General features: G+C 32.3%; 1 protein-coding gene across 1 annotated transcript; it reads left to right on the top strand.

Moving 5' to 3' along the window:
- The first annotated feature begins 5,329 nt into the window (after nucleotides 1–5,329).
- Nucleotides 5,330–11,827, top strand: FAS4 (RNA helicase family protein). The gene is made up of 12 exons (XM_020363048.3): nucleotides 5,330–5,561; nucleotides 5,668–5,740; nucleotides 5,823–5,900; nucleotides 5,997–6,046; nucleotides 6,157–6,217; nucleotides 6,302–6,655; nucleotides 6,909–7,154; nucleotides 7,250–7,465; nucleotides 7,781–7,897; nucleotides 8,015–9,232; nucleotides 9,657–11,190; nucleotides 11,395–11,827. The coding sequence occupies exons 1-11, from the start codon at nucleotides 5,512–5,514 to the stop codon at nucleotides 11,172–11,174; spliced, it is 3,981 nt and encodes a 1,326-aa protein (XP_020218637.1). The 5' UTR covers nucleotides 5,330–5,511; the 3' UTR covers nucleotides 11,175–11,190; nucleotides 11,395–11,827.
- The last annotated feature ends 1,253 nt before the right edge of the window (nucleotides 11,828–13,080 follow it).

Below are 13,080 nucleotides of genomic sequence, written 5' to 3'. Positions count from 1 at the left end.
TTTTCCATACCATCTATAAGATGAATAGTGATAAATGATTGGTTATTTAAATATTAAGTTTCTCACATGAATTATTCGTTTGTAAGATAAAAATATTTAATATATATTATTTAAAATATTTGATAATCAAATTATCTTTGTCTATGTTATTTTTTAATAAATTGAAAGAAATAAAAAACTTCTTTGATACTTGAACATGTTTTGTATTAGAGAAAGGACTAGCAAATTTCTCGAAGCACGTGAAGTCTTAGAAAAAGTTACTTCTGACTGATACATGTAACAATTCTTTTCTTTTTGTATCAAAAAAGTGATAAGTAATTTCTTTAATCAGATAAGAAATGACAATTTGGTGAAATACATTTATTGCTCACATTTAATACATCAACAAACATTTTCCTCCATAAGGAACAAAGATGAAGATAGACGAAACAAACCTATAAGAAACACTCAAGGATTTGCAACGATCATTTTTACGAAACACCTATATAAAAAGCTTGAAGATTTAGTGAGAATAGAACACACATATAGAGAGAACAACAATTGTAAAAATTTGTATACATTATTTATATAAAAAGCTTTGTACTTATAGTAAGACAAAACAACAAAGAGTTTTCCTAACTTTAACTTTGTATTGTTGCTTTGAGTTTGAATAGACTTTACTATAAAAGAATATTTGATTGTGAGAGCTTGAAAAGACTTGACTATAAAAGAATATTTGATTATTGGAGCCCGAAGAGGCTTGAATAAAAGAATACTCGGTGATTGAAGCTTAGAGAAGCTTTGTGTTCAAAACATACTTAAGTAGTTGCTTAAAAAGACAAGTCAAAGAACACTTAGGTTAAGCTAGAAGTAGCTTGTGAAAGAATACTTGTACCTTTATAAAAGATAATGGAATTTGATCGAGTTGATCAAGAACTAGGTGTAGATAATTGAGATAAACCAATATAAAAAAACATTGTGTTTTCTTTTCTTTTAATTCTTTGTTTGCACTCGTAAGGCTTTATAACTACTTCACTGTTTTAGAAAAAAGTATTGAGTTTTTTGATTGACACTATTCAACTCCCTCTTTTTAGTGTCTTTCTTTTCTCTATAGTTTGGAATCAAAACTCGATCTTTGATGAGGTTGATCATCTAACCATGTTAAAAGAAAAGATCCTAAGATGAGAAATAATAAAGGTCAGTACCTGCTTGAAGGAACTTCTTTTACAAGGTCACCAACCTTTAATAGAGAAGACTACCTATATTGAAAATACAGAATAGAGATGTATATCAAGTCCATCCAATATCATCTCTAGAAGATCATCACGAGAGGTGATGTTGTAGTAAAAAGGTAGAAAGTGAATACACACAGGATGACTACAACACCATGTAACTCAACACCAAAGTAAGATACATCTTGGCTTGCTCTCTATCAAGAACGAAATACAACAAGTTCTACGACTGCAAAACTATCAAGGAAACGTGCAAAGTCATCAAGGTAACTCATGAGGGCACTAAGACATTAAGCTTAAACAAGCTTCAAAGACATTATGATCGTTGTTATCTATGAAGGAGAATGAAACCAATGATGAGATGTTTGAAAGATTTCAAACTATTATCAATGGGCTAAAATCCCTAAGAACTGATTTCTCTAAAGTTCATAACAATTTCAAGATCTTGGATAGTTTTCCAAAAATCTAGAAACCTAAGGCCATAACTATATCAAAATCCCATGACTTAAAAACTCTTATAGTAAGTGAACTCCTAGGAGCCTAAAGGTTTATGAACTCCATCTAAACAAGGATCATTTAAAAGCAAATGATTTTATTTCTATAAGGACTGGTGAAACCAACAAAAAGAGGGATAAGGACAAAACTTTGAGAAAACCCTAAGCCTCTTCCTTCAAAATATTCACATCAAAACACCAAGTTCTATCCACAAACAAACTAGTGATATTGTTTCTTCTCCTATGAATAATGGTTTAAGTATGAAAAAACTTGACATTTTTGTTACCAAATTTTATCCATTATTCTGTAGACTTTTGAACCTAGAACAATTCTTCATAAGCCAAAACTTCACTATATTGCTTTTGTTGAGATTGCTCAAGATGAATCATATATGAAGTGGGAGAATAATCTAGGATTCTATGAATTCCTTTGATTCTTCTAAATCTCTTTTGCACTTGAAAATATTTCCAAAGGTATTCCTATTAAAAAAAGTAGCTTTTTTGCACACTCCCATGCAGCATTAAAATGGCATTACTTGATGTGGACAACTAAGTTTGAGAAACAAAATTCCTAAAATCAAGATGATGAATCCAAACTACTTGAAAATGGAATGACTTACTCATAATGGTTGGAGATTTGAAATAGTAGACCACAAGAGAACTATGATCTGAACCATAAGGATTGAGAACATCAACAAAACCATGTGGGAATAGAAGTCTCCAAGAAGAGTTTGCCATACATTTATCCAACTTCTTCCAAACATAACATCTATTTTGGACATTCTTGCACTAAGTAAACTTGCCTCCCATAATATCCAAGTCAAGAAGCCCATACTCACTAAAAACATTAGCTAGAATGAAAACTCCAAAGGGATAGAAGTTACCACCAGAAACTTCCCTATAAAGAATAACATTGTTGAAGTCTTCCAACATCAACCACGACCCATGAATCTTGTTCTCCAAACTAACCAAATAGTCCCAAAAGGAAGAATGAGCTGCAAGAGTAGGGGACATATACTACTGTGCTAGTCCACTAAATGTCAAGTTTTGTAATAGTAAATGTAATAACATTAGATGTGAAGAGAGACAAAACAGAAGGTAATAGAGAGAAATAGAAAAAAAAATACTTGAATAAATATGATAGAATATTAAAAAATAAATATTAGAGATTTATTTGTTGGAAGAAAGGAAATGCTATTCTTATTAAATTACATTTTAGTATTGATAATATATTTTAAAAATATTAAAATTTAATTCATAAATAAATATGATAAAAATTAAAATATATAAAAAATTAAAAGAATCTTTAAAAATGCTAAGCTCTTAAAAAGGTTTTGGCACAAAATAATCATTTGTGTTTAATAATATATAATAGTTAATTTTTTGTTCAAATAAAATATTTCATCTTTTAAAATTCTTTAAAAAATAAATTACTCCATCAAAATTTCTCATCTAAACACATTATAAAAGTAATTGATTTTTTTTTTTTAAATTTGTCATTCAAAGACATATAAATTGTAATTTTTGATTATTTCATTGTGTAAAACGTTTTACACCAATAATTGAATCTTTATAACTAATATTTTAGTTTGTGTATTTTATAGGATAAATATTTATCATATCTAATTAAATTTTATAATAAATTATATAAATAAATATTATATTTAAATATATAAATTAGATTTAAAATTTATATAAATAATTTTTTAAAATATAAATTATATTTTATATTTAAGATAAATAATTTATATTACAACATAAAATTAATTTTAACTATTGATAATTTATTTGAAAATATTAAAATTTAATTTATGAATAAATATGATAAAAAATTGAATTAAATAAAAAAATTATTTTTGTAAAAAATATAGCTCAAACTTTCATAAGATAATTATTCGCATTATATATATAATAATAATATATAAATGTTATTATTCAGTATTAATAAAAATATATATGTATGATTTTGATTTGATTTAAATATATTTTTGGTTAAATACTTTTTTTGGTCCCTTACAATATTTTTTTGTTTCAATTTAGTCCCACTTTAATTTTAGGTCTCAATTTGATCCTCAATAACTTAAATTAGTACAATTTGGGACTTCCGTCCAAATGATTTGGACGGAGTTAACTGTTGGTCACGTGGCATCTACTTGGATGCCACGTGGATGCCAAAATTCCTGAAAAAACCTGAAACCAGAACGGCCCGTTCCAGAACGCCATGCTTTTTATTGTATTTTTTTTATTATATCTATATTAATAAATATATAATAAATAAAAAATACAATAAATTAATATTCATTTATGAATAAAATTAAAAAAAATTCAAATATGATAAGACTTTCCAAAATATTTCTTTGATTTGAACTTATCCAGTTCAAAATCTTGACTAAAATGCCGCAATGTGATTCAAAAATTGAAAATAAAAATTCATAATATATCATAAATTCAAAGACAGAAACATGGTTCAGAAACTGAAAACAAAAATTCAGAACATAACATATACTAAAAAAGTTCAAAGAAATTATTAAGAAAGGAAATCATCTGGGTAACTTTGAAGGGAAACTCTAAACCACAAAAATTCAGGTTGTACCTCCTCAAGAACATGTTGTTATTGTTGGGGTACATCGTCAATGACTTCAAGGAAAAACACTGTTTCGTTTCATCCTTGACTGTATAGTGTCAATTTGGTAGTAAGTGGTTCACTCCAGTTTAACTAACAATAAAATAAAACTTGTTACCATTGTCCTTAGTGATACAGTGCATCATCCTTAATGATATACTGTATAACCCAAGTGTTTAGCAATTGAAGTTATTAATCCCCATTAACAATATTACCAAATATAGTGTTTGAAATGCTTTGTATTTTAGTTTTTTTTGCACGAAATTCTGGACCAGAACGGCCCGTTCTGAAACCAGAACGGCCCGTTTTGGTTACACTGTTGGTGTGTTAATTTTGCATCTGGAACGGCCCGTTTTGGTTACAATGTTGGTGTGTTAATTTTGCATCTGGAACGGCCCGTTCCAGGTGCAAAATTTACACACCAATAGTGTAACCAGAACGGGCCGTTCTGGTTCCAAGTGTATTCAAGTATTTTGGGATCCACCTACGTGGCATTCACGTGACCACCAGTTAACTCCGTTTAAATCATTTAGACGGAAGTCCCAAATTGCAATGATTTAAATTATTGGGGACCAAATTGTAACCTAAAATTAAAGTAGGACTAAATTGGAACAAAAAATTATTGTAAGGGACCAAAAGAGGTATTTAACCTATATTTTTAGATCTTTAATTTTTAAATTTTTATTTTAATTTCCTAAATTACTAATAATATATCTAAAAATAAAAAAGTCAATACAATTATAATATTTTTATTAATAAGAATTAGAAATAAATTTTATATGTTAATATTTAACAAATTCTCTAATAAAATATGAGTACAAAGATTAAAATAAATTTTTTAAAAAAAATTTAGAAACTAAAAAATTAATTTTAAATTTGAGAAAGTGAAAAAAAAAAACTTAAATATTTTATCAAAAAAAAACTATTTAAGCCTTTTGATTTATATATATATTATAAATATTTATTTATATATTACATAAACTTATTAGTCTAATAACTAAAATTTTATTCGAAGTAAAAACTTAGAACGGGAATTAATCTCCCCACCGCGCCTACACCCCGACGGCACTCGCACAACATCTGACGCATAGAACCCTAATAACTGCATACGGCCGCTGCAGTACGGTGGTACGACGCGTAAGGCGGCCGGAATTGCCGAGTACTGATTTCTGAGCATAGCAAAATGCAAACTTTGGAAAATTTCGGAGACAATATCGAGTTCAATTCTCAAAGGTAAATTAAATTATCCCCTTTTGTGGAAACTGCAAAAGTGGGTTAAAACATTTTTTTTTATGCCTCTTTAATCACCTGAATGATCCTTTCATTTGTTTTTGGCTAGTTTGGGAGATGGTGATAGTAATGCACTAATTTTGCCTGCTAAGAGAATGAAGAAAAGGAAAGGGAAGGAACAGGTATGCACAGTTGAACATGTTTATTTGTTCATTCAATTTGCATCTTTATATACTTCGTATGATCAAAGTCCTGTTCACTTAGGAACATGGAAAACTCCAATCAAATAAGAAACAGAAATTGAGCAAGCCTCAGAAAAGGAAGATGAAGAAGAAGTTAGAGGTTTGTTGGGTGGATGAAAAGGGAATGCTTTTCATTCAATTATCTTCTGTTTTCTTTTTTCAGTCTCAGTTTATCTGGTTCCCTTCATTTATGTAGAATGACAAGGAGAAGCAACTTCTGCTGGAAAAAGCCATTAAGACATTGAAGTATGTGAATGACTTATTCTTCAGTTACAGTTGTTGTGCTTGAATGCTGTTTCCTGGGAAAAGCACCAAGTTGTTGATCAAAGTTCGATTTTTGGTTTTTTTAATTTCAGTGAAAACACACTTCCAGAGTATGCATATCCTCTTTTGCTGTCAACATGCAATATAAATCGGGTTTGTATCATCGAAACAGTGATAGTTTTATGGAAAAATTAGTGTTGAGACTGTTTGTTTACTGGTGCCATCATATATTTGTAGGATGAAACTGCGAAGGAGAAGCGTAGAAGGGCTGTGCATTTATTGAAAGAAGGATTGGAGGTTCCAGATAATGGGCTGTCTAAGAAACCTGAAACGGATGAGATTCATTTAGCCCAAGCTGATGAAGTCAAAGAAATTGACATCATTCAAATTCAACCCATTAGATCAGAAGAAGTCTTAAATACAATTTCCGTTCCTTTGGAGTCCTCTCAAGAACCAGTTCCTGGCAATGATGTTGAAAATTATAAATATGTTTCTGAACCTCTTGCTGACATTTCCATTAAGCAACTGGATGAAATCAGATGCTCTCCCATGTCTTGTTCTAATGATGAAATAAAAAGCACCAAGTCAAAGGTATAGTTGCTGCTCAGATTGCTAGTTAATGAAGGCACAAGATATAACAGTGTCATTTGGACCATTGGATAAAATACAATTTATTTATAACACTTGCAAATTAGTTCTCATATTCGTCACTTTACCTTCTTTTTGTTTATGTAAAAATTACACGTTTTCAAAATTTTGTTTACTATTTTGGAAGAAATGATATTGTATATGCACTAGTCACTACACTATTCTTATATACTTGCACGTTTTTAACGTGGGACAGGATAAGTCAGATGATAACCAAGATTCCAATTTCAAAGAATTCGGCAACCTTCTGGATTATTCTTCAACTAGGCCTCCAAATGTTCCTACTGTTGTGCATGTGCACAGACCAACAGAAGTTGAAGACAAAAGAAAGGATCTGCCTATAGTCATGATGGAGCAAGAGATAATGGAAGCTATAAATGACCGGTCTAGTGTTATCATATGTGGAGAAACTGGGTGTGGTAAAACGACTCAAGTTCCTCAGGTGAGTTTGTCTGATACCCAATTATAATGATAGTGCCTATCATTTTAATTAGCTTACCTTTGATTATTTTCTTTTTCTTTTTTGAAATTCATCAGTTTCTTTATGAAGCTGGCTATGGTTCAAGTAAGGGTGTTATTGGTGTTACTCAACCTCGCCGTGTGGCTGTTCTTGCCACAGCTAAGCGTGTGGCATATGAGCTTGGTTTTCGTCTAGGGAAGGAGGTTGGTTTTCAAGTCAGATATGACAAAAAGATTGGAGAAAGTTGTTCTATCAAGTTTATGACTGATGGAATTTTGCTACGAGAAGTTCAGGTTATTATATTTTATCCCATTATTTTTTTTTGTCCATTTTTTTTTTTTTGAGAAGTCCTTCTATCAATCTTTTTGCTGGATAAGAAATGATAAATTCATAGGAACATTTTTCAGTTTGAGGGGGAAAATGCTGATATGTTGATGGAAACTTAGAAACATTTTTTATACCATGGATCCTTGTATGTTACATAAAAGTTAATACATGATAGGATCTTTGAATTTATTATTCATCGGTAACATTTTAATTCATCATTCAAAGGCAAATCATTTACTTGTCAACATTTATTTTGTTGTTTAATTGAATACGTGGTGCAGAATGATATTTTGTTGAGGCGTTATTCTGTCATAGTTCTTGATGAGGCTCATGAGAGGAGCTTGAACACAGACATTCTGATCGGGATGCTCTCACGTGTAATTAAAACTCGCCAAATGGTATGAAAGTGCTTTATTTTTTAAATGAAGTATTTTTTAAAATATATTTTTTTTGTATTTATCAATTGTGCCTATGACACTCTAACCAGGATCATTTTTTATTTGTTATTATGACAGATTTATAATGAACAGAAAAAATTGATACTTTCAGGAGAAAGCATAAGTCCTGAAAAAATCATTTTTCCATTAAAACTTGTTCTTATGAGTGCCACCATGCGAGTACAAGACTTCACTTCTGGAAAGTTATTCCATACTCCTCCACCTGTTATAGAAGTTCCTACAAGGCAATTTCCAGTAACAGCATACTTCTCAAAGAAAACAGAGAAAACAGATTACATTGGAGAAGCATATAAGAAGGTCTTGGCAATTCACAAGAGGTTGCCATCTGGGGGCATACTTGTCTTTGTTACTGGGCAAAGGGAAGTAGAGGACTTATGCAGGAAGTTACGTAAAGCATCGAAGGAGTTTATCAAGAAAAGAGTTGAAGAGTCTGTGGAAAGTGATAGCACTGTGGTCCATGAAACAAATTCTATTGAGGGAGTAAATATTAATGAGATCAATGAAGCATTTATGGTCCAAGGAAGTTCATCCTTCCAGCAAACTGATAGATTTAGTGGTTATGATGAAGATGAGGATAATGTAAATTGGAATGAATCTGATTTTTCTTATGACTCAGAAACAGAAAGTGAACTGGAGTTTGATGATGATGATGATCTTGAGCTATCGGAGAACAAGAGTAATATTGTTGATGCCTTAGGACAGGTGGAAAGTCTTGCTTCACTGAAGGCTGCTTTTGAAAAATTGTCTGGGCAAGCCACATTAAGCTCCTCAAATGGAGAGCAGACATTTTCTGCAAATATCGAAGGAAATGTAGAGGAAACAAAAGTTTCCAGGGAGAAAAGAGGTCGAGAAAATTGTAATCTTTCTCCAGGTGCACTCTTTGTTCTACCTCTGTATGCCATGCTTCCTGCAGCAGCTCAACTTCGTGTGTTTGAAGAAGTCAAGGAGGGAGAGAGGCTTGTTGTTGTTGCCACAAATGTTGCTGAAACATCTTTAACAATTCCAGGGATAAAGTATGTGGTTGATACCGGAAGAGAAAAGGTGAAGAATTATGACCCCTCTAATGGCATGGAGACATATGAAGTACAATGGATAAGTAAGGCATCTGCCGCACAGCGTGCAGGCAGATCTGGAAGAACTGGACCTGGACACTGCTATCGTCTCTATTCTTCTGCAGCCTTTAATAATGAATTTCCTGAGCACTCTCCTGCTGAAGTTGAGAAAGTACCTGTTCATGGTGTTGTCCTTCTCTTGAAATCCATGCATATTAAAAAGGTAGGCTTATGTGTTTACTTTATCCTTTCTGAGTTTTTGTTCCATTTGCTTCTTTATGTTGAGTGCTATCATTAGCAGACAGGGTAGGAAGTAATTCATTATGTACTGCTTTCTGATACCTTGGCTATTTATCATGGGCTTAGTGAGGGAATGGGATCCTTAGCCAAAAGGTCTTCCATGACATATCATTAAGAATATTCTATTCATTTAGATTTTGCTGTTTGGTTTTAAGGCATTATAATCTCAATTTTGCTCCTGCATGTCAACTTTATTTTATTTTGTAAAATTTATCAAGCTTTTCAAATGTATGGTTATATGATTTATTCAGTTCCTGCCTGGTCAAACTTGATTTTCTTCTCTTTTTCTATCCTTTTTTTTTTAGTTTGAGATATTTTTATACTCATTATTATTGCTTCTCATCCAGGTTGCAAACTTCCCATTTCCTACTTCTCTTAAAGCTGCTTCTCTGCTTGAGGCTGAAAATTGCTTGAAAGCTCTTGAAGCACTTGATAGCAACGATGAACTTACACTTTTGGGGAAAGCCATGGCACATTATCCCTTGAGTCCTCGTCATTCTAGAATGCTCCTCACTCTTATTAAAAATACAAGACATGAGCATAAATGTAATCAAAATATGCTTTTGGCATATGCTGTTGCAGCTGCTGCAGCTTTGAGTTTGTCAAATCCTTTTGTAATGCAATATGAAGATGACAGCAGCAGAGATTCAGAGATGTCTGAGAAACCTAGCATGCGAGACAGTGAGAAAGACACTGCTAAAAAAGAAAAATCCAAGAGAAAGAAACTAAAAGAAACAGCTAAAGTTGCACGTGAAAAATTCCGAGTTCTCACTAGTGATGCCTTAACCATAGCTTTTGCTTTGCAGTGTTTTGAACATTCACAAAAATCAGTACAATTCTGCGATGACAATGCATTGCATTTCAAAACCATGGATGAAATGTCCAAACTTCGACAACAGCTACTTAAACTGGTCTTTTATCAGAGTGATAAAGGTGGTTTTGAAAAAGAGTACTCATGGAATCATGGAACATTAGAGGATGTAGAATGTGCTTGGCAGGTTTCTTCTGGAAAATACCCTCTTTCTCTGGTTGAGGAAAGGCTCATCTGTCAAGCAATATGTGCTGGCTGGGCAGATAGGGTTGCTAAACGTGTTACAGCTTCTTCTAGGGCCTCTGATGGAGAGAGAACTTCTCGCATTTTAAGGTACCAATCATGCATGGTTGATGAAAGTGTTTTCCTTCATCGTTGGTCATCAGTTTCCATTGTAGGCCCCGAGTTTTTGGTTTACAATGAACTATTAGAGACCAAAAGACCAGACAAAGAAGGGATAACAAGTGCCAAGAGAGCATATATGCACGGAGTAACTAGTGTAGAGCCAGCTTGGCTCGTTGAGCATGCAAGGTCTTCATGCATCTTATCTCCTCCCCTTCTGGATCCTAGACCTTACTATGATGCTCAGACTGACCAAGTAAAATGTTGGGTAATCCCAACCTTTGGACGTTTCTGTTGGGAGCTTCCAAAATATTCATTGCCCATTAGCAATGATGAACACCGGGTGCAAGTGTTTGCCTATGCATTGCTTGAAGGCCAGGTGTGTCCCTGTTTAAAATCTGTTCGAAAATACATGTCTGCTCCACCTGAAAGTATTATGAAGAGAGAAGCATTTGGTCAAAAAAGGGTGGGAAATCTTTTAGCCAAGTTAAAGAGCAGGCTGATTGATAGTTCTGCTATGTTAAGAATGGTGTGGAAGGAGAATCCAAGGGAATTATTTTCAGAAATTTTGGATTGGTTTCAGAAGAGTTTTCACAGACAATTTGAAGACTTGTGGTTACAAATGCTTCATGAACTGCTTATGGAGACACAAGAACGCCCTCTGCATAAAAGTTCTAAAAAGAAGAAAGGAAAATCTAAAACACTACGATAATAGCTCAACAGTGAAGGTAAAATACATTTTCGGTTGTTTGTGTAATATAAGTTACTAATGTATTGACAGAAATTGTCAAATCTTTTACATATGTTTGGCTGTTGTGAATTTGTTGGGTGAATGTTGAGTTGTGAGTTTGATATGATGCCTAGATTGCATCTTCTCCAATATAGCATATCATTTCTTTTTTGTCTTAAATATATTATGTTGCCTTCTGCAGGAAAAGAATGCTTCCCAATTTTAGCTACAGCCAGTGGTGACAAGAAAATGGTGCATCTCCATCACTCTATTCATCCTGAACTACCTCCGCACGCTAATCACCATAGCATGTTCAATCACATGGCTGAACTAATTTATTTGCATTAGAGATGTTTCAGAAATTCTCGGCTTTTCTTTCACCTTTTTGGTATGCTTTGATGGAAGCTGTATAGCTTTGTGGGAAATAGTGAGAAAATTAGATTAGTTGAAATTGATGCAAATTAAATTTGCGCTTCTTATAGTCTTGTATCTAGCTGAATTTATTGGCTAAAAGTTTTGTAGTGAGTAGACAAACGGTAGTTGATTTTGGTTGCTAATGAGCCAAATTTGAATACTTTGGTGAAGCAAGGAGTGTTAGCAATTTTTGAAGAGGACTTGAGCATATTCCTTGATTCTACATGTTAGTCCCTTAGCCTCAATTAACTTAAGAGGGGGGAGGGGGGGGGGGTGAATTAAGTTTTCTAATTTTTCTCTTATAAATTTTTTTTTCAATTACTTCTTTATCAATTTATTTCCTTAGACAAATTTGTATGTAAAGAATGAATGATGATGTAAACTACACAATTATAATTAATAACAAGAAATTAAAAGTGTAGGGAAAGAAGAATTGCAAACTTGATTTTATACTGGTTCAGCCAATCCTGCCTACATCCAGTCCTCAAGTTTCCCACTTGAAATTTCCACTACTCTTATAAACCTTACAAGAATTGAATCCTCCAACATCTCGGAACTTCCTTTCCTTGTGTTGAGATTCAAACACCGACAAGGAGAAAAACCTTTTCTCCTTTACAGATCTAATGATCTATTAAGTATTACAGAATGACTCTCTTGAAGAGTGGATATTACACTTTCATGATCTTTGATGAACTCTTTAGAGATTTTGCAAATGATTTTGGCCAAGTGATTTGTAAAGATTATTTTCACAATAGAGTTCGTCACCTTTCTCTGAAAAATTATGGATATTTATAGACAATTATTTCTTAGGTTATGTATTTTCATGAAGAGTTGTAACTTTCTATAATTTTTCAGAAAATAGGCTACAAGACTTGATAATCGATTACAACGGTTCAAGTTCAAAATGTTTGAAACGTTGTATAATTTAAATTCAAATTTTGAAATTTTATCTTCTGGTAATCGATTACAAGGTCTGGTAATCGATTACCAGAACACATTTTGTATTCAGAATTTGAACTTTGAAGTTTCCTGTTCTGGTAATGAATTACAAGGTCTGGTAATGGATTACCAGAACATATTTTTTTATTGTTTCAAAAGCTTTTATGTAGAAAACTTCATCTCAATAATTTCTTTAACAAAGCTATTTTAAGAAATGATTTGAACTATTCATTAAAGCTTTTGTTAAGTTTTTTGAAAACATTTTTACTCACTTTCAAAAGATTTAAAACTTGTTTAAATTTAAAGAGATTAATTTGAAATTTTTGAAAACTTATTCTCAAGGCCAAACATACTTGCATTTCTAAAAAATTCTTTTACATTCTTAGCTAAGTTGAGAAGACTTATCTATGTACCACTTGAGATCTTGTTCTTGCATCAACTTGCTTTAGCTCAACCTTGATTCTTCTTCAATGCTTTATAATCATTTTGGCATCATCAAAACATTTGTGCATATTTTCTTCCACATTCTCCCCCT

The sequence above is a fragment of the Cajanus cajan genome, chromosome 3 (assembly GCF_000230855.2).
Source record: "Cajanus cajan strain Asha chromosome 3, NIPB_CcT2T_4, whole genome shotgun sequence".
Taxonomy (NCBI): Eukaryota; Viridiplantae; Streptophyta; class Magnoliopsida; order Fabales; family Fabaceae; genus Cajanus; species Cajanus cajan.
The sequence above is the reverse complement of the archived record's forward strand: the minus strand, read 5'-3'. Positions and strand labels throughout refer to the sequence as shown.

Excerpts from the sequence above, each read along its gene's own strand:
- FAS4 (XM_020363048.3), top strand. The coding sequence starts at position 5,512 with ATGCAAACTTTGGAAAATTTCGGAGACAATATCGAGTTCAATTCTCAA. Across the intron at positions 5,562-5,667 it reads ATCGAGTTCAATTCTCAAAG|TTTGGGAGATGGTGATAGTA; the intron begins GTAAATTAAATT and ends GTTTTTGGCTAG. Across the intron at positions 6,656-6,908 it reads TAAAAAGCACCAAGTCAAAG|GATAAGTCAGATGATAACCA; the intron begins GTATAGTTGCTG and ends AACGTGGGACAG.